This window comes from Actinia tenebrosa, unplaced genomic scaffold, assembly GCF_029948245.1.
Source record: "Actinia tenebrosa isolate PJP-AT-01 unplaced genomic scaffold, QUT_ActTen_1.0 PGA_scaffold8__29_contigs__length_14323225, whole genome shotgun sequence".
In the NCBI taxonomy this organism is placed as follows: domain Eukaryota; kingdom Metazoa; phylum Cnidaria; class Anthozoa; order Actiniaria; family Actiniidae; genus Actinia; species Actinia tenebrosa.
Genome location: NW_028292585.1, coordinates 4,972,576 through 4,997,829, shown reverse-complemented (window position 1 = coordinate 4,997,829; position 25,254 = coordinate 4,972,576). Strand labels below are relative to the sequence as shown.

The 25,254-nt window shown below is 36.8% G+C and overlaps 4 protein-coding genes and 1 pseudogene across 5 annotated transcripts in view; 4 read left to right on the top strand and 1 right to left on the bottom strand.

Annotated features, from left to right (window-relative positions):
- LOC116305169 (triokinase/FMN cyclase) overlaps positions 1–5,984 on the top strand; it is a 31,539-nt gene extending 25,555 nt beyond the window's left edge. The window contains exons 16-17 of one of the 2 annotated variants that reach the window (XR_016121802.1): positions 3,044–3,107; positions 5,701–5,984. The gene's annotated coding sequence lies outside the window, so the exon portion shown is untranslated. Of the gene's footprint in view, positions 1–3,043; positions 3,108–3,648; positions 3,773–5,700 lie in introns of those variants that run through there. The other variant, XR_016121801.1, reaches the window with a different exon arrangement.
- Positions 5,985–6,151: 167 nt separating this feature from the next.
- Positions 6,152–15,854, bottom strand: LOC148905021 (uncharacterized). The gene is made up of 14 exons (XM_089040674.1): positions 14,625–15,854; positions 14,226–14,460; positions 13,855–13,963; positions 13,672–13,775; positions 13,252–13,364; positions 12,842–12,918; positions 12,328–12,602; positions 11,832–11,980; positions 11,657–11,738; positions 11,364–11,563; positions 10,851–10,943; positions 10,551–10,767; positions 9,958–10,044; positions 6,152–9,883 (listed from the first exon to the last, which is right to left on the bottom strand). The coding sequence occupies exons 1-14, from the start codon at positions 15,525–15,527 to the stop codon at positions 8,388–8,390; spliced, it is 4,140 nt and encodes a 1,379-aa protein (XP_088896800.1). The 5' UTR covers positions 15,528–15,854; the 3' UTR covers positions 6,152–8,387.
- On the top strand, positions 15,832–24,999 carry LOC148905018 (uncharacterized; annotated as a pseudogene).
- LOC148905020 (uncharacterized) lies at positions 18,743–20,270 on the top strand. Its single transcript, XM_089024163.1, has 4 exons — positions 18,743–18,965; positions 19,063–19,362; positions 19,445–19,676; positions 19,947–20,270. The coding sequence occupies exons 1-3, from the start codon at positions 18,939–18,941 to the stop codon at positions 19,673–19,675; spliced, it is 558 nt and encodes a 185-aa protein (XP_088880289.1). The 5' UTR covers positions 18,743–18,938; the 3' UTR covers position 19,676; positions 19,947–20,270.
- Positions 20,339–21,529, top strand: LOC148905019 (uncharacterized). Its single transcript, XM_089024161.1, has 2 exons — positions 20,339–20,490; positions 20,931–21,529. The coding sequence occupies exons 1-2, from the start codon at positions 20,347–20,349 to the stop codon at positions 21,396–21,398; spliced, it is 612 nt and encodes a 203-aa protein (XP_088880287.1). The 5' UTR covers positions 20,339–20,346; the 3' UTR covers positions 21,399–21,529.
- Positions 25,000–25,254: the final 255 nt, after the last annotated feature.

Sequence of the window (25,254 nt, the reverse complement as noted above, 5' to 3'; positions counted from 1 at the left end):
AAATTTGCGGACACGTGTGGACGCAACCCGTATCCGTAAAAAAAAAGGCGGATACAAAAATTTGCGGATACGTGTGAACGGGGCCTTAAAAGTGCCTTTCGATCGTTTTAGTTGCAACACCATATCGGCATTATTTTTTTAACTACGGACCGTCAATACCTTCGCTTTCTGATAAGTCGATTACCAAAAATCTAGATCCAGACTGATTTCCGCTGTTATAGACAAACTAGACATTTTTTCCGGCCCAAATAGACCTCCCGACTATAACTGGCTTGATGTTTTCCCATTTCAGAACAGTGTCAAGATTTTTTATTTGAGTTGTATCCATACTCATGTGTCTTCTCACGTGCAACCGTTAAACAAAGAAATAATACTCAAGGGAATGACACACGGTCTGAAATGGGAAAACAATATGGACAATACTCCCATTTCGAGTTCGCCTTTGCTCAGTCTTAGCCTCGACAGTGTGCAAATGTGTTATTTTATTTCATTAAGGCCCATTGTATAGTAAGGAACTGTACTTGGTCGGGAGCACTACACGAGTTGGTTAAAATTCCACGGGTTTTGGTTGAATGGTTGAATTTTAAGGGACAACCGAGGTTAAGGCTGAGCAAAGGAGTAACCATTTGACTTCATGATGAAAGAATTTTTATTGTCATTAGTATGGCTGATATGAAAGATAACTAAAGAAAAGTAAACCTAATGTCAGTTACGCCGGTCAAGTTGTTTTACTAAAATCTGATAAAATCTTTCTGTTGATGATACTTGATTCCTTGATTAACCTGAAGAGCATTGATGACCATTAAAACTGAGAGACCTTTATCACATTGTATTTTATTCAAAGTCTGGAAATCAAAACACCGAAGTAAAACGAATAAACACGATAAGAGACGCTGGATGAAGATAACTAGACCGTGGGGGCACTAGAAAAACTAGAGATATAACTGACCACGAGGAGCGAGGGCTCACAGAATAGTGTTAATAGTAGTGCTGACCACGAGGAGTGAGGGCTCATAAGTCAGTGTTTATCGGTGCTGACCACGAGGAGCGAGGGCTCAATGAATAGTAATTGGTTGTGGTAGACTGAAGTTTAATTTTCTTGATGTAATTAAGATGTACTATTAATGCACTCATCCAAACATCCCCTCCCCCCCTCCCTCCCTCCCAAGTGCGGTCAATTTCAACTTTTATATTCTAAAAATTTTAAAACATTTATATAGCTTTTCATAACGAATTTATTTTGTGCGAATAATTTTGCGCGACCACTTCAATTGACCAGAATACCTCAGCTAAACTTCACAATATCATAAAGATTTTGAAAGTATCGCCCCTGGTGCGATATGACTTTTATTAGCAAGGAAATAATACCGACTCACAGCGCATACATTGCACAATCAACAATACTAAAGAACTGAAATGGATTCCCTTTTTTCTTCTTGTGTATCCGGCTTGCGGAATGTACTTGCTGCACGCACACCGCCATTATCACATACCAGAGCACTAAAATGGCTTCATATTCCGCCGACTTTCGCATGCAAATCGCAGCAGCTATATACTCAGCCACATCACGAACACCGGCATTTAAATAACATAACCTTTAAATTTGACGGCGGGTTTTTTCCCCATTATGACTTTATCGCGTTAATGAAACACATAACACTGTAGCACTGAAATGGCTCCCCGTAATTTAAGGATATCTAAGTGCCTTGTAGGCGCGAAACAGACACGGTCGCAGCACGAGTACAGCAAAGTGCATCCAATTTAGCATTTAAATGGCTTTTACATTTTAGCACATGATATAATGTTTAAACATGACACAGGTTTGCTGGTTTCCCCTACAGCACCGTAATGGCTTTTTACTTTTTAAAGCGAGTTATTAAATTGAGATTTGAAGGTGAAGTTTACTGAGTTCAGAAAATGCGTAAACGTTAGTACTTATGCTGCAAAGTTATCTTCTTCATCATCATGCTCATAGTCATCATCATCATTATCATCATCATCATCACCATGCCATCATCATCATCATCATCACCTCCATCACCATGCCATCACCATCATCATCATCACCTCCATCACCATGCCATCATCATCACCTCCATCACCATGCCATCATCATCACCTCCATCACCACCATCATCATAACCATTATCATCATCACCATCACTATCTTCTGTTACAGCCAAGCCATCACTTGCCGTTAAAGGCTCTTTATTAAGGTCACTCCACACGCACTACCACTACATTCTTTATTCACAATACGCAACTTACATGTTAATTTTTTTTTTAAACGGAGAACCCGGAGAAAAACCTTCGTGGCAAGAGAGAGAGAGTTATCCATACCCTGACCTTGATCAGCCCAGAGAGCCGGTTGTTTCAAGTTTCGATAAATTTCTAATTTTTATTTACGCATCAAGGTCGGTGGTTTTCGGACTGTCGTATGGCACATTATGCATCTAGAAAGATTGATTAACGATATAAAAACAGATCAAAACTCGTGAGTCTTTGCACGTTGAACAAAATAGTCCCTGTTTTTCGATGGTAGCACTTAGGAACAGTCAGTATATAACAAACTTGTGGCCCTCGTTCTATGATTGGTTTAGTTCAATGATTTTTTGTCAACTGAGCCACAACGTAAATGAAAATCTCCAACCATTTTTGCTGCTAGAACAAAAGATGTAACAAAACCTCTATCAATTTGCGTATGACTAAAATCTTCTAATATTCATATACTGATAAGCATAATTAAAGTATGGTTTTAAACACAATCCCACCAGTAATTATCGTGATATTTTTATGTCCTATTGTTTTGATCAACGTATTTACCGAATGGTAAACCAACTTCAGCTTAAAACTAAGATGTCGTCAGTAGATACGCAAACTAAAGGCTGTTGAAATGCTGTTTTGTCATGTCTGGTAGGACAGGACGTCAATGGCAATCCTCCTAGTCGTATAAGCTGTCTTTATTATGATTGTTTTTTAGTCATTGTAAGTGAAATTTGACTTGTTACACTGTGAATCTGAAGTAAGTGTGTCATTATCTCAGGTTGGCGTGAAGAAAGGACACTTTGAGAAGAATTCTGAACAGCTAGCACCACCATCGGCAGAAGGTAAGTTATCGTCGTAAAAAACCAAATAAAATTGTCTGTGTAACATTTTTACTTTAAAATTTTGAGTTTGAGTTCTCCTCCTCTTCACTCAGTGAACAGTTAATAACAATATAAATTAAGACCAAAGCAAAAAAACTTAAAACTATATAGCATAAGCTAAAATACAACACACAGACGATTCACCAATCTGATGTTGATAAATTCTTACTAAACAGAGTTATACTAAACAAGTTTTAGTAGAAAACACCAATTTTCGTTCTTATAGAAAGTCATTTTCAAAGTCTAAATAATTGGCAATTTTTATATTATTATTATACCCGACTTCAGGAATGATGTCATTTGTTATTGTTTTACAATATGTAACTTCAAACATTTATAGTTACTTTTGTATGTTATATGATAATATTTTGAAATCGTTGTTTAGCAAGGTTCTATATTTCTGATATTTCAGCAAAATATCAATCTATAATCGATAACTTGTCTGGTTAATTTGTAAAAATTGTTAAATTTAACAAAACTGTCGTTTATTTTTCATGACGAGCCCCGGCCCGTTCAATCTGGTTTTGCAAGGATTTGAAGGCCTCGCAAATCGACCGCAAGTTCGCATTCTTGTGGTTTGAAGGTGTTGCAAACTTAATAAAGCCCGACAGGGTATCTCAATGAAATATGTTTATTAAGTGTCAGCACTTACATATCTTTTTGTGAACCCGATACTACATCCTGCATATAAACCAGCATATAATATTGATTAAACATTGTACTTACAAACGAATAACGAAATGAGTACTCAGTATCTAGAATTACTCCTATTCTGTAAGACTGCCCAGCGAAACATTTATTTCTTCCGTTGAGGGTCTTTCATTTGGGTTATTTGATGTTATTTTTGTCACTAGGTTTTCAAAGGACGCTCTAAAACTTCGGCGAGAGACAGCTAACTGCAGCATTTTACCAAATGAAAAAATATCGCTTGCAATGGTTTCTCTTTGTCCTTGCACAACTTCCGGTGCCAAATAACTTGCATTTTGACTTCTGATACGTTTCTCTCCCTGCTCAATTAGCTTACTTTTACCGAAGTCAATTAAAATTGGTTGATATGTTTCACCAATGGGCTGGAGAAGAACATTGTTAGATTTGATATCGTTGTGGAGGTATTCCCTTCCGTGCACATATTGAAGAGCGCGACAAATATCGCGAAACACTTGAACAACTTGAGTCTTCTTCATAAGTTTGTTATAAATGGCTTTCTCCAGAGTTAGGTTTTCCCTCTCGGTTCCGTGAAATTGCAGTACCAGGCAATAAGGCTCTTTGACCGAGCAAATTCCCAAAAGAAGAGGCAAATTGGGATGATCCCCAAGTGCATGTAGTACTTTGGCCTCATGCAGCACTTCCTTTCTGCACCGCTCTTTTTCTGTTAAAGAATGGTTTCGCTTTTTCATTTCTTTTACTGCCACTTTTATGTTGCGATAATGAGCAAGATAACAGGTTCCAAAACTTCCACTTCCTACAGGGATATCTGAACATTTCGAGATCAATCGATAATCAACTTCTCTTACTGGTATTGTCACCGAAATATTGTCCTTCCTAAGGCGTTTATTATACGAAGGGCAATGCTGTCGCGCTAAGTATATACAACCTGAAGGTTTTTGAAAGGCAGCAGATTCAATAGATGAGTTTCCCCCTATTTTTTTTGCCAGCGTCACCATTTGTTTCCCTCTGCTGTAATTTCCAAACTTTGATTCCAAACTCGATCCTTCACTTTTTGCTCTACTTGTACTATCTTTCTTGGAATGTTTATTTGAGCACGTGGTGGCTTGATCTGACGTTTTCGGTCTATCGACCTTCCCTTGTTTATGTTCATTAGCAACATGACTTTCATTAACGTTGGCAATCAATGTGGGTACAGAAATGGGCTTTTCACGACGGTTTGTTAAAGAGCCCTCTTCAAATTCGCCGTCTAATGGACAATCCAATTTGATCCTCTTGTGTCGTCGCTCTTCTCTCTTCTTAAGACGTAATTCTGTATTTATCTTCTTCTGTCTCTCCCTTTTCTGCTTCTTCCTTTCTTCTTTCGTGTGCGGTCTTGAATAATATCGTGAGGATTTTCGAGAGCTTGTTTCAGACATGGCTAAGGCATGGCCCGCGAATTATAATTAAATGATCCAACGATATACCACTGACGGAATGAAATGCGTGGTGACCGAGTCTGAATATTCCTCTCCCCCCTCCCTACGAGTACAAAAGAACCAAGCCAAAAATAAAAGGAATCAAACAATAAATACCAATATGCAATCAATTAATAAAAATCAAATAGAATTATAAGCTAAAGGAGAGAAAAGTTCTTGAAAAGTAGGTTTGCTCCAAAAATTTTAAATCTGACGTTATGATAATCATTGGCCTACCCCTCCCCCACTCAGAAAAATTGTGTTGCGGATATGACGGAATGTGACATGATACACTATTGCCATTGCATACTGCTGATTTGTACTCACTGTAGAAGTTATGGCCACAACGTATGTAATTGAGTGTGGTTTTTGCCTTAAGAATTTCAAGAGTTTCTCCACCTTAAAGAAACACTTCGTTCTTAAACACCCAGGAACCGAGTGGGAAAACATTGTGCCAGTATTTAAAGACTGCAAGGATTCCACGATTGCTTCACTTCCGGAGTCCAAAGATTTGTCGGCAAGTTGTAATTTTGAAAACTACAAAGTTTGGCTTGCTGGTTTAGTGGAGAGAATGAACTCCTTATTTCATCCCCGTCTACCAGGTAGGCTATACTTCTTTTAATTTCAAAGGTTATTTCCTAAAGTGTAAAAGGTCACTAAGCAAAACGGGATTGTATCGATAAAATATGTTTAAATTAAAAAAACGGGATTGTCAACGACGACGTCACGGTTTCGCTAATAGACTTATTTTGATATCAAATATAGCTAGTCTTGGGTTGTCTCAGTAAAGCCCAACGGTTATTCAGATTCAATAAAACCACCCAAGCATTGAATAAGTATTTACTTGACTCTGTTGGAAATCTGATAACACAAGGACGCGAATGCTGCACGGTGCTTTTAATAGTTTCATATTTTAAATTTCCCGATATCTTAATAGCCACCATACCTTCGCTATATTACTATAAAACATATAAACTTATTTATTATTGTTAGCTTTGGCTGATTTACACTTATCTTTAATTTCAGGGCGATGGGTCAGAATTGACTCGCATCAAGTTCCAACGCCTTTCTTCCAGCACTTGATTTTTACCTTAAATGCACAGGTCAACTCTGTTCAAAACAGGTCGCACTGTGGACAGCCCGCATACAAGACAGCCTCTCAGAAAATTTCATACAAGCTCTTCGATTCAGATTCTTTTTTTATTGCATTGGAAGAACAAGGCCTTGTTGAAGTTAAAGACAAAGTGATTTTTTCTGGGAACAGTGAATGTCATGAAAGCAGTATTGAGCTCACTGCTGATGATTTAATCAAGCAAGCTAAAGCGAAAGCAAGTATTCCAAGAGTACTAAGAAAAAGGGCTTCTTCTAAGTCGTCTCTGGTGGTCGGCTATGGTCAGGGCAGAGCCACCAGAGAAATAGAATTAATCTGGTGGCCAAATCTGTACAGTTTTACGAGCCATGGAAGACTAATTGTCAGAATGTTCATTGAAAAGTGACTTTTAAAATACATAATTGCTACATATGTTTGGAACCCACATAAAAGAACTACCTTTTTTTCAAGTTGAGCTAAAATGGTTCTTATACATGTACTGCATACTGAAATAGGTTGTCTGGTCTGAAGCCCTGGCAGCTGAGATTTTGTGGTTTTCAGCTTTTTACTTTTGGCAATGGCAACCTTTATTGAAATTATTATGGTAAATTATTTAGTATCCACTGAGAAATCATGCTCAGTAGGTTATTATTTATAAGTCTAAATTGACTAAATATTTAGCCTTGTGGCTCTTTTACTTTTTTGCACCCATAGATTGCTGTATATGCCTACTTCCTATGCAATGGTTGGTAGTTAGATCCTGAAGACTTTTTATAAGGCCCTTTTTTCATAATCACTGAAAAAAATATTATTTCATGGAAGCATGTCATGAAATCTGTATCACAGAATCACAGGCGTGTCACCCAAGTGTTTCCGTTGCCAAACAGCACTTAGGACAACAGTATCATGACAATTTTCAATGACAAATATTTATCAGATATTAAACTTAGGCTTTGAAAAACCTGAAAATATTATTTCATGGAAGCATGTCATGAAATCTGTATCACAGAATCGCAGGCGTGTCACCCAAGTGTTTCCGTTGCCAAACAGCACTTAGGACAACAGTATCATGACAATTTTCAATGACAAATATTTATCAGATATTAAACTTAGGCTTTGAAAAACCTGAAAATATTATTTCATGGAAGCGTGTCATGAAATCTGTATCACAGAATCACAGGCGTGTCACCCAAGTGTTTCCGTTGCCAAACAGCACTTAGGACAACAGTATCATGACAATTTTCAATGACAAATATTTATCAGATATTAAACTTAGGCTTTGAAAAACCTGAAAATATTATTTCATGGAAGCGTGTCATGAAATCTGTATCACAGAATCACAGGCGTGTCACCCAAGTGTTTCCGTTGCCAAACAGCACTTAGGACAACAGTATCATGACAATTTTCAATGACAAATATTTATCAGATATTAAACTTAGGCTTTGAAAAACCTGAAAATATTATTTCATGGAAGCATGTCATGAAATCTGTATCACAGAATCGCAGGCGTGTCACCCAAGTGTTTCCGTTGCCAAACAGCACTTAGGACAACAGTATCATGACAATTTTCAATGACAAATATTTATCAGATATTAAACTTAGGCTTTGAAAAAGTTACCTGAAAATATTATTTTAAAGTACCAATGGTATTTACATATGTACATTCTAAGATGCCTATATATATTTGCTATAAATTGCATCATTTGTATAAACACATTTCATAAAAAGCTAAAACAGCTATGAATTCCTCACATTTTGACAACAAAATACATGTTTTATGTAGTTTTAGAGTATGTGCCACATATCTGAAAGACAATTAAAACCAATGTTTTGTTTAGCTTTTACAAAATTGTGGATATTCATTGAGCAGAACACTAGATACAAAAGCAAATACCACTACTTGCCTTTGTTTGGATCATGCTCTAGCAAACTCTACTTATTTAACAAAATAGTTGGTCATTAATTATTTCACAGATATATGGAGTGCAATGTAAAATATTGTGGTTGCCTTACTAAAAAAAATAAATTCTATTGACCACTGGCATGAATTCTTGCAGAAATCAGTTCATTTATGATTCTCTTCCTGAGTTTTGAGCTATCACTAAAAGACCAACTAAAACTAGGAATACCTGGCCGCCTGTATTCAATGATATCTCTGGCTGCAAAGATGACTCCAATGCCACAACTTGAGCTGCCTTCCCCTGAGCTTGGCTGCTTTGGCATTCCAAATCTTTGGAATGGCACTTTTCCACCAGACCATAAAATGGATGACATAGAAGGCCTAAGACATGTTAGAACCTTCATTATCTTTGTCACAGCAGCTGATATGTTGGTTGGTGGTTCCATGTGCATGCCATCATCATAGTATGCGATTTCCTGTGAAAAGTCAAGGCATAAAATCCCCCAGTGGCACCCTCCAACATGCACAGGGCAAATCACTTTCTCTAGTTTACTTGTGCTCTGGAAGCTGATAATTGGAGTCAGCTTCTTAAGAAGAAACTCATGATCTGCTGTTGCCCAGGTAAATGTGTGGCTTGGAAGATATGCTATACTTGATGCATGTATGCTTTTCTTTAGAAAGAGCATACATGACATGTCAATGGTGTAGCCATCTACATAGCGCTCGCAAGCCAGGTTACTAAGATCTTTTGCATCCATTAGAAAGCCATTAACATTAAGAAACTCCTCCTGCGGACGAAGTGACAGCAATGTCTCTCTAACAACCGAGTCTTCCCTACCCAGCCATGTAAGCTCTTCTCTGACTTTTTGCTTGATCTCAGCTGCGAAACAAAATGATTTAATTACTTCCAGTGCCTCACCAGTAAAAGTACCAAATGTTCCCAAGCTAACAAATGAATGATTGTCATCAGCTCCTATAATACCACCACTGTGTACATGGTCACGTAGCAACTTTAGAGCCCTGTCCACTACAGCTTCAGAAGGACGGCAGATTAAGGAAAAAGGGTCTTTAAGATTGTTACACTGGATATTTTGTACAAGTGTGATATCAGAATCTTTGATATATGCCACTGGTGGAATGTTCAGGGAAGCAAGTTGTCCACGAGTTAGACCAGGATTTCTACACAATAACTCGAGTGGGTTAGTTGAGCTTAGTGTGGTTGTGGACACTGGAGGAGGTGGAGCTGCGTGTTGGCTGGAACTCTGGCGTGACACTGGAGAAGGTGGAGCTGCATGTTGACTGGGACTCTGACCAGGATTCTGGGGTGATGCATATTGGGACTTATACTCTTGCAATCTTTGTTGGTATGACTTTTCCCATTCATTATGCACATACTTATAGGAAGGTACATCTTCCTCTTGAACAATGCATGCTCCATTTCTCACGCTTCCACTGGGAGACTTTGCCTTTTGATATGCATATCTAGGGTAATCCACCCCAAAAATCAAGGTCAACAAACTATCCATTTGTGACATCCACCAAATATCTTCACTCGTCCACATCTTCTTCTTTTCAGAGCCCAGCTTTAGGGACCAGTAACATCCAGAAAAGTGAAAAGCTGAGCCTTCAAACAAATAAAAAACAATATATTTATAATACAATCACTCTTTCAAATAATCTTCCACTTTAAATACTTACTTTTATTCAAACACTCTAGTGCTTTGCGAAAGGACAATCTCAGGAAGAGAAAATATTCAGCATACTGGTGTGTCAGTATTTGATCAACTGTAAAATAAATAAAACGACTATCTCAAAATAAGCACATGACACTAATTTGTTAAACACTTTCAAAAATATTTCATGATATATGACAGCCCTGTATGGCAGCAGCAGTTGCTACTTGGAGATAATTTAAATTTCTAGGATTTTTTTGTTTAACTCCATACATGAACAGTTTGTAAAATAGATCATTTAATTTTTCTCCTGCATAATTCATGTCATCAAAAATTAGAAAACCAATTTGGGTGTTTGATAAATAAATGTCACTTACAACATAAATTGAAAACAAACTTGAATATGTACTTTACACAACACAGACTAGAGTTAATTTTCAAAATGGCTATTTCCCATAGTCTATTTTCAAAATTAATGCTCAACTCTGTTCCACTTTATGTCAGAAATCATCTTGCACATTTTAGGATCAAAATGACTAAATGAATGATTGCTGTCATGTTTCATAACTTTTATTATATCTTTGATGGCTGCTCTTAGTTTTTTATTTGTCCCCTTACTTGATGATATGCCTTCTGAAACATCATGGGATGTTGCTCTCAAATAGAGTTGCCTGTGTACTTTGTGGCTTGATTCAAAGCCCTGAGTTGACATGGCACCAATAGATCGATGGTTTCTCAGGAGCATTGAGGCATGCTCAATGGCCATGTGCCCATAATCTCCTGTCCCAAGCTTCAAACCAAAGACCTCCCGTAGGAGAAAGCCCCATTCTTTACACTGTGATGAACAAAATAATATAACAGAATATATTTATTTAGTATGCCCATTTTGTAACATCAAACTTGCAGTGTGCAGAATACCTGAATGTCGAATAAATCAATTAAATGCTCCTCATCTTTCTTGAACAATTTCTTTCTCATTACTAAGGCAATATCATTCCAACCAGAAAAGACCTAAAAAATAATACACATTTATATACAATTTATTTAAACATAACAAACAAATAATAAGACTTTGGAAGAAATTTCAAATACAACACCCCACAGGCAGAGTAAGAGTACAACAGCTTGTTTTGAAAAGCAATTATCTAAGCTTTTGATAAAAAGTAAGTGGATTTCAGTGAGCACAACCATTCTATCTTGGTTTATTTTTAGTTAACCTTAATTGACACACATGACCTTACAGTATAAGATCATTTCAAGGCTTGCATCCTCATAGTCTTTATAATTTGATAATCCCGGGTTAAAGGAAATCATACCTCCCTGCTTGCAAATTGTACTGAAACATTTTTGTGCAACATACATGTACAAAGCCTAAAATAACTTAGCTAAGTATGGGCTACTGCATTATCATATGTATGTACTATATGTTACCTTTATATAACATTCAAGAGCAAGGTCAGCAGCAAGAGTTCCTAAAACATCATTTTCTTCATAAGCCTGCAATCTTTTCTTTTTCTTGGGCTTCTTTCTAGAACTTGTGTTGTGCTTCAATGCCTCAGTGAATTTGTTGGACACATCATCAACCTTCTCTTTCCATGACTTTAGCAGCTCATCAATTCTCTTGCCAACAGCTTGCAAATAAAATAAAAAAGTGCAATAGTAAGAATTGGTTTGCTAACAGCTACATGAGTTTCAGTTAATATATTTTTGGCAATTACATATACCTTGATCTTTGATATTGATCTCCTCTTGATGAGTGCCAAAGTCCCGTACAAACTTTTCATTGTCTTTCAAAGCTTGAAAATACTAAAAGATGGACCAGAAAAAATTAGAAAAACCATATGAATGGTAGATGAATAAATGAAAATAAAAAAGTAACATCAAATCCAAATCAAATACCAAGACACGCTCTTGATAGAATGTTATCTTGTTCAGTACAAACAACTTGGCAGCTTCAACATCTCTGAAATGTTCTTTCAGCTTTGGCAGGGGCAATGATCTTTCAACAATGACAGTCGAATTTTGAAGAAATTTTCTCTCGGTAGGCCCTATCTAAAAAAAATAAAAGAATGCCATTGTAGTGATTACTGACAGTTTCTTTTTTAATGGATAAGTGAATGACTTTGTTATAGGAAGAGCAACAATTTTGTTACTTAGTGTATAATCAGACTGGTGAATGGGATTCAGTGTATTTGGTAGTTATAGAGGCCAATATCTATCATATGTCTTGAGTACAACAGCTGTCAAAAATAACCACATAGCAAAAGCTCAACAACACACTTTGGCAAAAACTTTTAGAAGAGGCATGCAGGTTTCTTTTCTAATTTTTACTAGTAAGTAAGGCTTCCGATAAGAACTTAAGCCATATTTAATGATTATATTTAGTTGTAAAAACCTGAAAATGATGCAACTTTGACATTGTGCTTCTCAACCATTGTTTCCTGTCCTGGTTTTGTACTGATACGAATCCTGTCTTTTTTCATGGTTTGAGGACCATATTCTTTAAGGGCAGCATTGCACTCAGCTAATGAACCAATCTTGTGACAGAATAAACCAAGGGAAGCAAGAAGCTGTTCCATATTTCGTAGTTCACAGTGTAATGCACAAATATTAACAGCTGTCATGTTTTCGTCCAATAAAAGGGTGAGGTCATCTCTAATCCCTGTGAAGCTAGAAAAATTAAAAACATTTAAAACCACTTGCAGATACTTCTTTATCATAATTCTAAATACTTATGATTAGCATAAGTGTGTATTAACCAGTAACAGACACTTATTCTTTATTCTACTTTTTTTACACAGAAAAAAAAAAAATAGAATAATGAAATAAACACTGCATTACACTGATTAGACAAGAATACTGTATGGATAAAGTAGTAAATTATACCATCAATCTACTAAGAAACCTACCCTCCAATATTAGCTTTGGTCATGGCAAAGTGCTTCAAACAAACTTGATGTGACCCAAGGTTGCACTCAGCACATAACTAATTAATCCAAAAAGACACAAAGAATTGAATAATTTGTTATTAATAAATGAGTGCTTACAATAATTGCTCTGTGAATTAAGTAAAATTCCAAAATGAAACAATAGTACAAATCACTCATGGGTGTTATCATATTCTAAGTCAACTAAAGAATGAACAATCCCGAGCATTAGATAAAAGGCCACAACGGTGTATACTTTCATTTGCTAGCTTTAACCAATTGTGTGGAATATCCAAAATACTTTCAGATTTCAGTGATTCAATGATTAAACCTATTCTACTAGGGTACATTGTTAATAATATAATGTACTAGAATATTTATACTTCACATACCCTTAGTGCATGACAAAACATGCAGAATTCACCAAATCCTTTGCCACCAAGTCGAAAGTTTTCATCATCTTTCTTGCACAGCAACAGGCAAAATGCTTTATGGTCAATAATCACTGTTGGGAGATATAAGGAAACATGTACTATAAGTATTATAAGAATCACTTAATCACATACAAAGACACATTGTACATGGCCCTTGCTTTTACAAATCAGACTACTTAAAGATTTTAACACATTCTTTTAATGATTATGAGTTCAAAGCCAATTTTCAAATTACTAAAAGACTGAATTTGTAGGCACATGATTCTAGCAAAACACAGCGTCGGTATAGGGTTTCTGTTGTTGTCTTTTAGGAATCAAATTAACACGAAATAAATTTATATCAAAAGCACGAATAATGATGATTAACAAAAAATTTACCTTTAAATTTAACTTGCAAAAGTTTCCCATCAACAACAATGCCATTTCTCTTGATCACATCTTTTTGCCTGTTAATGTCTCTTACCAGGACTTTAATTTCTTTCCTAATAATGAGAAAGCAGTAATGACTTTGAGTACACTCCTTCAATATTAAATTAAAAGTCCATATTAATAATATCGTACCTGCTTTCTTCAATATTGGCTATGGCTAATGGGCGGACTGTCAGGGCACTTTGAGAAGAAAGGTAAGGATGGTTGCCAGGTACAATGCCAACACTTACTTGATCTTTACCTATATGCAATTTAGATACAATAAAAAATTCAAAACAAGTTTATTTTAACAAAGGTTAGCAGTAAATTGGTTAAAAAAAGCATTTAAGAGGGGAAAGTTTGGAAATAGGCAAAAGCAAAAAAAAGGGTAAAAAGACAACACAAAGTAAATAAAAACAAAGTAAAGCAATTGGACAAATTAAACCAAAAACAAAATTCGAAGCAAAATAATACAAGATATAATTTAATATAAACTTTCAAAGCTAATAATGATACTCAATTACCAAAAAGTGGACGTCCATCTAATTTCAGGTGGAATTCCAGAACTTCACTTTGGGTACCATGGAGTCTCTGCTCCCTAGCACTCCACACAATAGCCTGTTCAAGGCTGACTTGATACCCAGGAAGAGAATCTGGTACTTCTCGAATTAACATTATCTGTTTAGCGACACCAAATATCGAAGAACGTAAGGCCTTCATATGATTCTTGATCGGAAGAATGCATATATTGGAGCTTCCCTAAAACCAAACATAATAATTCATTAAGCCATGGGCAAAATGTGACCTTATAGATTCATATCGAAACCTAACAGTTTAGGGGTGGGAAGAACACAATATTATGATCACAAAATAAATAACACATCAATAACAAATCCACATGATCATAAGGCATCAGTACTTACTTTCCTTCCCAATTTCGTAAAATTGATTATAGATTGCCAGTTTGCATCTGAAATTTTCGCCTGGACTTTTAAAAACAATAACTGCCAATCTGGCATTCTCATCTCGGCAACTCGCTGGTCCCAGAGGTCGTCCGAGATGAGCTCTTCGAATGCTCTTTTTACTCCCTTTTTCTCAGCAACCTCGTCCATTACCTGGCAAATGGTTTCTCTTGCAAAGGACGGCCTTGACTGGGGATCGTCAGTGCAGCATCTAGCCAGCACTGACGCCAGGGATTCCTTCTGACTCGAGCAGAGATCAGAAACCTTCTTCATAATGAAGTTTGACTTTGCTCGAGTTTTCCTTCGTTTCACACGTCCTGTCACCTCTGAGTTTTCTACCTCTTCGAAAGATTCATTGAAAAAGGGAAGACTGTGCTGTTCTGCATATGACAGGCTAGACGAGGTATATTTTGAACTTGGAGGGATAACTTTTGGCGGGATAACGTTTGGCGGGATAACTTTTGGCGGGACAACTTCTGGCGGGAGAATCGAGTCCTCAAGATCGATAGATCGTATCGCTGCCTGGATTTTTGGATGGAGGATCGTATTTACTTCGGTTATCTGCCTTCGATTAAAAAGATTTCCGATAATGCCAAATGCAGTAGCGACGTAAACTTCGTCGACTCTGACTTTGTTGGCATTCTCATGGAAGAACCAGCAAGATTGTACCGTGCTTCCATCACGAGTGACCAGATCACAGAGCTTAATTTTCGATATTTCATTGGGAAATACTCGAAAGAAACTCGATAAGGATGCCTTTCTTGGAGAGCCAATACAGTTCTCAGTAGTTAGAGCATACCAAGCTGTCGATGAATCCAGCTTTGCTGAGAAAACTTGACGAAAAATGATCGATGATCGAGCCATAACGCATTACATTGTGAGCTCTTACGAGCTCTACGCGCTGGAAGGAGTGATCAGTGAAGTACTGGTAGCACATTTCGTAAAGCCCGCCGAAAAAAGCCATATTCCAAATAAAGTATAATCCAGTTACTTCGAAAAGAAAACTAATGACAGATATTATACAGTGTACAACTCCGCCATTTTGTTTTTAACACAAGAGTCTAATACCCATCAATCACTACGGTCCTTACTATTGGATCAGACGTAAGCTAATTAACACCTGGATTGCCTTAGCAAGCAATCGCGCTGTGCCCCTGCTGTGACCAAAATGAATGGCACGGGGCTCCTCATGTTTGAGCTTCACATTCAATTGTAAAACACATGATGACCTGAGTCCTGATTGTTTTATTATAGAAATTTAAAGCTTTATTGCAGGTTGCTTATTGTGCTTGTGCATTTGAAAGTAATAATAGATATTATGGGCCATTGGAGTCCAGTTTTTTAATTTCACTTTTTGTTTTGAAGGTATGTCCTCAATAATTTAAAGCCTGGAGAAGCAGTTGTTATAATATATTATAAGATGAAACTGCAGCTATGCATGCGATCTAGAGAAATCCAACGCGACTGGTACGGGAAAAGAGGAATCTCGCTCCATGGCTTTTATGTAATAGCACAAATTTCTGAAACAGAAAGAAGAATAGAAGTCATAGACTTGTGGTCAGATGACACCAAGCAAGATGCTTGGTTCACTGAAAGTGCCCTTGACATAGGATTCAAATGGATGGAAAATAACTTTCCAAGGTTCCATGTTTATTTGTGCTCAGGTAAGAACATGACTATTCTCACGGTAATCTGCATACTAACACAGTCAATGCAGAAAAACACAAATGATGCTTCTTACACTATTTTTTCTGTATCTGTCCTCTTTGCTTACAATCTTTTTGGCGAGGCCCCCAAAAAATGCTTGTCATATAACAATGCTGCATTAACCTTCTTGTTGTTAACAGAACCAGTATAGTAAGTAATTCATGTTTTCTTGTTGTGCTTCCTCCCAAACATTTTCATCCTCCCTGACACTGGACCTATTTATCACTTCTTCCAAAGTCTAGGGCATTATATCTCAAAACTTTCAAATTTTGCTATTTTGTTAATCAACCCCAAAAGATCCTGTTTACAAAAAAAACAAAGCTTACATGTATATAAACGCAGAAGTTTTTTTCAGTATGCCTTTGCTGTTTGTCTGTCTGTCTATCAGTGTCTAACTAGAATTTAACTGTCTATCACAAAAGCAAAACATCATGTTATTGTGAATTCAGCATTTAAACCAAGATCCTTTTTCTTTTAGACAATGGACCACACTACCACAATACATCAGTTTTACTCTATCTGTCTGAATTCAATGAGTCCTTCAACATCACTCTGAAAGAATACGACAATTTTGAGGCAGGTGAAGGCAAAACAGTACTAGACACACACTTTGCCCACATATCCCAGAAGTTACTGCGTTGGGTGAAAGTTGGCAATGATCTGGTCTCAGGTGAACAGCTGGCCCAACTACTAGAGGTACGCTAAGTATCCAGTTTTCAATTCTTATCTAACATGCATTATTATAAACATGCCAGTGCATTGTAGACCAACTAAGTAACATAACTGCTTTATTATATTTTCACCCATTAGAATGCTTCTACTAAAACAAATTATTACTGGCTAAAATGGCTGTGTTTGTTGTCAGTCACTTTCTCCCACACACAAATGTTTTGAGACTAAAATAAATGACATAAAAGTTTTCAAAATAACATTCACCTTGAGTACTGATTTCTCATTTCAGTCCATGAAGAATGTAAAGTGCAAGAAACTTCATATCAACCGAGCTCAAGTACCTAAAGGAATAGGAACCCTGAAAGATATTTCTGTATATGGAAGTTTCAAGTTCCCCACATCTGACACTCATGCTTCTGGATTGCTTTTGCAATCTCTTGCAGGTGTTGGGAATATTTTGAAAAAATCCAAAGAGCAACTTCAAGCCATATCTGGGAGAACCATTTGCATAGCAGGAAACACAGGTGCCACAGTGACAGGCGATGAATGGACTGCATCTGGTGACACCGATACATTGGTTGGCACTCATCAGGAAGAGGACACTTATTCCATTAAGTTTATACAAGAGCCATTGCCTAGCCAATCACCTCCTAGCCTTGTACCATTGAAAGAAGACTACGAAAACAATAAACCAGATGCTGGTTTCGCCATAAAGAAAGGAGGAGGGAAAAGATCAACCTTCAGCAAAGAATAGAAGGAAATAATGATTTTATTTTACGATAGACAGAAGGCATCACAGATAAGAGCCAATCCAGATGTCATTGATGCGATGAAAGCAGCTGGCCTGACCCCTCTGAAAGAGTCACAAATAAAAAGCTGGTGGAGCACATACCACCGCAAACAGAAGCAACTAGAAACAGACCTCAGGCTTGTGGCTCTGGAGCTAAGACAACAGCAAGAAGGTATGTCTGTCTATTACTGTTAGTTCAACGGCATTACAGTGTATCCCTAACAATTACTATGGTTTTATTATTATTATTTTGCTTTCAGTAGTACATTATATCCCAATCCCATAATAATATGAGTTCAATGCTGTGCGTGTATATTGAAATTTTTGGGCGATATCTGTATATTTATCCTAAATATGAGAAATGCCTACCATAAATCCTGTAGACTCTTATCACTCTAAAATAACATAACAAAATACTTGATTTTTAAATAACAGCTTTTCCACTGGATTTGTCACACAATAAAGGTAAATTCCAAAGATTGTTTGAAAGAAAAAGCTGATAAAGATATGAATTTTTAAAGTGTTTATGAAACCAAATGTTCGACCTCCGTTTTATTTTAAAACAACAAAATTCAACATTTTCCGAGTATCGTGATGCTATTTTTTTTGGAATTCAGTGTAACTAAATAATTTTTTTTCGCCTTCGAAAATCAGTCATTTGCACCAAACACTGTCCGGCTCCGTCGCGCGGCCATACGAGCATTGTGACGTCACTGTGAGGACTCGTCGCTTTGGCTCTGTTGATATATTTATATTCTACTTACACTGTGATGTCGGCGGAGTCAAAAAAGCGTGGAGGAAGATACTGTGTGGCTGGTGGGCCGGGTAACCTAAGCTGTAAAAACAGTGCTAGTACTCCAAACGTTTCTTTTCATAAATTTCCCAAAGATCAAAGGAGATTGACGTGGATTCGTTTCGTACAAAAGCACAGGCCCGGCTGGCAGCCAAGTGATTCGTCTGTACTATGCTCTGTTCAATTTCATGCTGAATGTTTTGTCCAAAGACCGGACATTAGTCTTGTCAATGCAAGTAGTTTTAGAACCAAACCATGGCTTAAAATAACTGCAATTCCTTCAATCGACACGGTGGGTACGCCATTAATTACGATGCCAACAGCACGAGAAAGACGAAAGGTAAGTTTTCAACAAACTCGGTAATGACTTTTTATCTCTTTAGCCGTGAAATCCCTCCTATAGAATATTTGTCAAAACATCATTACTTTTATTTTAGATACTTCGCAATATTTCTGTGAAAGACCAAATAGTGAATAGTTTAGCTTCCGTTAAACAGCCAACTGAAGAAACCAATCCTTCAACCTCAAATCCTGACGAGTTTCCGAAGATGGATTCTATCGAGCCCGAAGAATCTACTAATAACTTAAACGATATAAATTTTGTATGCCCGACATGTAAAGAGTCAAAAGCTAGTTTAAATCGCTTACAAGGAACTTTTAGAAAAGCCAAAGCAAGGAATGCCCAAATGAAACTGGAAGTTCGTGCTCTTAGACGTCAAAACAGACAACTTCAACAGGTAAAAATCATAGATATAGATAAAAACAGTTAAACTATATTACCTAGTGTAGGCAAAAGCAAATGTAACTTACCCTTGACAGGATATTCGAGTATGCACCGAGTTAGAAGACGAATGCTCCAAGGAAGACGCTCAATCTGAGAGCGAGAGCGAACTAGAAGAACTAAGACACAGTTCAGAAGATGAAGGGAGTTACTGTGATAATGAAGATCCAGAAGATCCAGATTGGGATGTGTTGGAAATGAAGCAGCAGAAAATGAATCATCGGCATGGAATGATGAGGACCAAAATCCCAGTTCCCGAAATAACATAAGGTAGTTATGGAAAATAATAATAATTAGGGACTGGTCATTATTTATAGGGGAGGTGGGGGAGGCTGGTGCACTTTGATATTTGTTCCCAAAAATGTTCATCTGCCTATCTATGCCCCATCCTTTGTGGAGCATAAAAATTCCTAGCCTCCTTTGTTTGCAACCCCTCCCTATAAATGACTCTCTGACAGGTCCATTATCCTTGTCAAAAATCTTAATAGTGGAGGATATGCTTGTGATACAAGTGTTAGCTATATTTTTTCTTCTTTCTAGGGTGGACCCTGAAACTTCACATGAAAGTGAACCAAAATTCATTGTGTTCTACAGTGCTTTATTGACACTATTCTCCCTATTTTGTTTCAAATGCAAGGAAAGCAATCCCAAAGTTACGATGGATAAAAATGGGACGATGGTTACTGTAAGCCAGCATTGTCAAAATTGCACAGGAAACCCTTTTAAATGGAGGAGCCAGCCATTTGTACTGGGTAAATACCCAGCAGGGAATATACTTCTGAGTTTTGCTGTACTAATGGCTGGTGCCTCCATCAGCAAGATTCTTCTTGTATTTAAACATATGGGACTGTCAGTCTATGGAGCTAGGACTTAATTTTATCATCAAAACTGGTTTCTCTTTCCAGTGATATTACATCATTGGAAGGTGCATACAACCAACATGTTGGAAGCGTTAAAGTCATGGAACTGTCTCTCTTGGTGTGGTGATGGCAGATTTGATTCTATGGGTCACTCGGCAAAGTTTGGGGTGTACACCATGTTTTGTTCATCCATCAAAAAAATTGTTCACTTTGAATTGATACAGGTATGGCGTAATAGTGCTATATTTTCATGTTTCTTTCGCAGCTAATTTATGATAATTAATATTACAAAGAGTGTAGAACTATCCAACAGATAAGTAAGTATCCAACTACTTACCAACACATACTCATTCAGCCTTTATACAACCAGGCTCTGGTCTAAAATTTGCCATAAAAAATCAAGGGGTTGGGGATATACCTTTTTTGGTGAGAATTTAAAGGGTACAAACAAAATGGCTTTTCTTCAAATTTGTGTGTCCCTTTGAAAAATGCTAGCTATACATATTTCAGTATTTTCAGTGAACACACAGTGTTTATCAAATTATTTTCATTATTTAATATTTTTATAATGGTACAAAAATTAAAAATAAAAATAAAAATGAATATGCATGTAGTATTATAAATTATCCAGTTTTTACCCTTTGATATCTTAACCGTTTTGAAGGCTAATGAAACAGAAAACAGCAATGCTATGGAGTTGGAAGGGGCGAAAAGATGCTTCAAATTTTTGTTGCCCAAGGTAAAAATATCCAAATTTATTTCTGACCGTCACCGTGGGATAGCCAGCTGGATCAGAACCTCTCATCAAGGAGTAAGGCATTTCTTTGACATATGGCACATCGCAAAGGCACTTACAAAGAAAATGGTTAAAGCAAGTAAAGAAAAAGGATGTGAGATAATAAGCCAGTGGATAAAAGCAGTTCGCAATCATGTCTATTGGTGTGCTACTTCAACAAATGAAGGATTCCAACAGCTTATTCTAGCCAAGTGGAAGTCTTTCATGAGACATGTGTCAAATAGGCATGACAAACATCCTGATTCCTTGTACACTAAGTGTGACCATGGCAGGTTGGAACCACGCAAATGGCTAAAAGAAGGTTTGTTATCATTATCAAGACATCCTGCTACGTAAATAATATTCATGCGTGGGGGTCAGTATAATTAATTGTCAGATTGATTACAGTAATTGTTAATTTCATTCCCATAGGTACCCGTGAATATGTTAAACTTCATGAAATACTCAACAAAACAAGAATGTTAAATGATATCAAAATGCTTTCCTCTGATGCACAAACTAGTTGCTTGGAGGGGTTCCACTCCACATTAAATCAATGGCATCCCAAGATGATTTGTTTCTCTTGGCTTGGAACAAATTGCAGGTAAAATTTTGATACCATGATATATATGTAAATCGTATACACCTACTTGCAAGAACGTTGTCATATGAAAATTAGTAATTTACAACATTAGTGATTTAGTGGGTTAGGAATAATATTATATTAAAAAAACAAAAGAAGATCACTGAAGCTAAACTTTTTCTTTTGTCTTTTAATGTATTCCTTTTTCACTAAATTACTAATGTTCTATTCCTGTATGACAACCTCCTGGCAGTTAGGCGTATATGTATTAGAAACATTGTGTCATTCTGCCTTACAGGGTGCTGGTACTTGGAGAGCGGGACAGTTCACAGTAGGGATGGGTGGTTGTTTCTTTTAAAAAATGCTAATATAAAAATGGGGGATTTATTACAACATTATAAAATGGGGCCAATACAGCATTTTTTTGGTTGGGACAATTCCGAAGAAACAACATTTTTTTACTTACCAAGTATTTTCTTTTTTAAATATGTAGACATATACTTGCAAGTTTGCACTTTAACGAAAACCTCAATAGGATGACCAAAGTGTCAAAGGATGGCAAAAGATACACCAATATTACTTACCCGAAATACAAAATGGGTGAGGAAGTTGTGCGTGACATAGCTGTGGAGCCAACATATGGTGAGCTACACATATACTATGATTGCAAAATGATACAAATAGCAAATAACTTGATTTACTTTGTATCTGACATTGAATGGTTGTTAAATTATCAATTCTAGATTATGTGGAAAACATGAAAAAAAATACTGTTCAGTTCATCCAGAGACATGTTAGAGAAGATAATGACTGAATATAAAGCCAAAGTCCCTGAACCTTTAAACAATAAATTCCCACAGAAAAGAAGTAAAGATGAAGCAATGGTTTACTATGAAGAAAGAAAACAAAAAGTTGTAAAATTGGTACCAACAGGTAATTTAGGGAATGAGCTCCATAAACAAAATGAAATAAAAGTGCAAGGATTAAAAAAAAAATACTCCAAATCCCATATCAGGGGGGGGGGGGGGGGGGGAAAACTGGGGTTATATGAATTTGAAAGAGCCGAGTATTCTATGTGTGTGATATATTATTTTTATGTCATAGCTAAGCATCAGGAAGAACTTCTTCAGGAGTGTTCATCCACAAAGAAAAGGAAATCTGATGATTCAAGTATAGAGCCGCCAAAGGAAAAAGTCAGGAAATGCAAGAAATGTAGTAACCCAATGAAAGGACACCCAAAGAACAAATGTCCTACTTAATAACAGATTTAGAGAAAAGGTGAAAAAATGCATTGAACAATCAGTAAGAAATATTTTGCAAGCACAGTGTTAATTAGCTGTTATTTGCAGCTCGTTCTTGCCCAGATTGGTACCCTTTAGTTGCATTGGTTGGATATTTGCACCTGATGTCATGATATATACAAGCTGGAAGAGGTCTAGTATTCTCCCATCCCATACATCCACACAACCATCTTATCAACCATCTATAAGCCACTGCCTTAATAAACCTATAAGGTAAAAAGGAATTAATAACTGGATAAACAAAAAGATGTGGGAACTAGGTGAAAATGCTTTGAAAAATATAAAATGACGATATGTATTTCAAATAATGTATGTGTAATAACGACAGAACTTGACTACAGTATTATGAATTAATGTCTTACTCGTTTTCAGTGTGTCCCTGTTTACGGTATCGTCTGCCTTCTTTATCTGTGAACAGAGGCCCAACTTGAAGTAGTACTGTTTTGTTGGTCATCGCTTGGTAATCCGGGTGTGTTAAAATACATTGAACATTTAACCCTTCGAAAGTGAAGCGTCCCAAGCAACTAGCCATTTCTTTACAGCACCGAAATTCTGCCCTCAGGACCAGATGATTGTCGTGGCAATTTCCACAAGAACACCTTTGAAAGCAAGAGATAAATTGTCAATTACAAAGACATGACACTTACGAATAAACAATTATACACTATAAACCTACCAATTTTGTAGAGGCACTATTTTCTCAAATCTCAGTCTTAAAGTATCTGCTGTAAGGCCATCTCCATCGACCTCATCACCGACTTGTTCTTCTGCCAGATCATTACCCAAGGCGAGTGGTTCGTCTTCGTACGGTCTGAACACACTTTCAAAATTAAAATTGATTTCGTCCTCATCATTACTGTCTTCATTTTCGATACTTTCGTTCGTGGATAACTCTGATTCTAAGTCAGACATGATAGATTCGAGCGAATGAGGCACAAAAACTATAAAAATACAACTCTGTACTGACTTGCACGGATAAACACGAGTCCTCGCAGTGACGTCATCGTGGTTGTAAACTAGGTCCCAGACCCCGGACAGTTTTTGGTGCAAATGACTGATTTTCGAAGGCGAAAAAAATTTATTTAGTTACACTGAATTCCAAAAAAAATAGCATCACGATACTCGGATAATGTTGAATTTTGTTGTTTTAAAATATAACGGAGGTCGAACATTTGGTTTCATAAACACTTTAAGACAAGTAATCTTGATGACTTTTTACAAAGAAATATATGTGTATATGATGAAAACGACACTCCATGTACACAGTATACACGTTCACCGTACATTTCTTTGCTAAAATGTATACTTAAATGGAAATAATGGTTATAAATTTTAACTTATAATTTCTTGTAGATGAAGCCAGAGCAGCAGTTACCCCAGAATGCCCACCAGCAGTTACCCCAGAATGCCCACCAGCAGTTGTGCAGCAGAATATAGTTTCAGTCTCTGTTCAAGGACTGTCTCCAGTTGCATTCCCAAATGTGACTGAATGGTTCTTGACAGTGTCACAATCGAACATCAATGGAAGATCAGGAAGCTTCGTTGTGTTTTCATAGCTCTATCCATGGGGAAGCTAGTAATGGAAACACACTTTGATTGGCCTTTGGGTAACAATCTTAGTAGTGCATCACTGGGTAAATTTGAGGAGGCAATGATCAAGGGAAATCAAATCCATGAAGATTTATTTGATTTCAATCCAGTGAATGTAGATGTTGAAACTGCAATTGTAATGGCAGGTGAGGAATGTGGTGTGCAAACTGTACTCTTCCAAAAGGACATATTTGGTCAAAACCCACAGTTACAACTGGATGAACTGTTCCACAAAGAGGCTTTGAAGCTTGAGCTTGGATGTAGTGTAATTATTGCAGATGATCGTGCTTTCCTATTTACTGTACACCAGGATGGGTCTGCCATGATTTTAGACTCACATCAGCATGGCAGTCAAGGAGCAGTTATTGCACACACCAAATCTGGTCATGTCAAGTCACTGGCTTCATGGTGCGGTGCTATGATGCAAAGAGACTGGCAGTATGTGCTTGTGATTGCTTCAATGCACAAAATTGCATATAGCTAGCAGAAAGCAGTGCATTTCTCAGCATTGTACAGGCTTTCTTATAAATTGTATATGTACATGTAGAGTAATTCTGTGAAAAAGTAACTAATCTTATTGATGATAGAAGTCATTATACTTAAACCGTGAAACACTAATTACCTGTAATATGCAAATATGTAATATTGCGTAATAGTCAGTACTATTGTTTGATGGATGAAAGCTTTCTTGTTATCTTGATTATATCTTTTGAATTGAAAATTCAACTGAACAAAAGAT

Excerpts from the sequence above, each read along its gene's own strand:
- LOC148905021 (XM_089040674.1), bottom strand. The coding sequence starts at position 15,527 with ATGGCTCGATCATCGATCATTTTTCGTCAAGTTTTCTCAGCAAAGCTG. Across the intron at positions 12,919-13,251 it reads TGTTTTGTCATGCACTAAGG|TTATGTGCTGAGTGCAACCT; the intron begins GTATGTGAAGTA and ends TGGATTAATTAG. Across the intron at positions 10,045-10,550 it reads TTCAGAAGGCATATCATCAA|TTGATCAAATACTGACACAC; the intron begins GTAAGGGGACAA and ends TTTATTTTACAG.
- LOC148905020 (XM_089024163.1), top strand. The coding sequence starts at position 18,939 with ATGCCAACAGCACGAGAAAGACGAAAG. Across the intron at positions 18,966-19,062 it reads CAGCACGAGAAAGACGAAAG|ATACTTCGCAATATTTCTGT; the intron begins GTAAGTTTTCAA and ends CTTTTATTTTAG. Across the intron at positions 19,363-19,444 it reads AAAACAGACAACTTCAACAG|GATATTCGAGTATGCACCGA; the intron begins GTAAAAATCATA and ends TACCCTTGACAG.
- LOC148905019 (XM_089024161.1), top strand. The coding sequence starts at position 20,347 with ATGTTGGAAGCGTTAAAGTCATGGAACTGTCTCTCTTGGTGTGGTGAT. Across the intron at positions 20,491-20,930 it reads TTCACTTTGAATTGATACAG|GCTAATGAAACAGAAAACAG; the intron begins GTATGGCGTAAT and ends ACCGTTTTGAAG.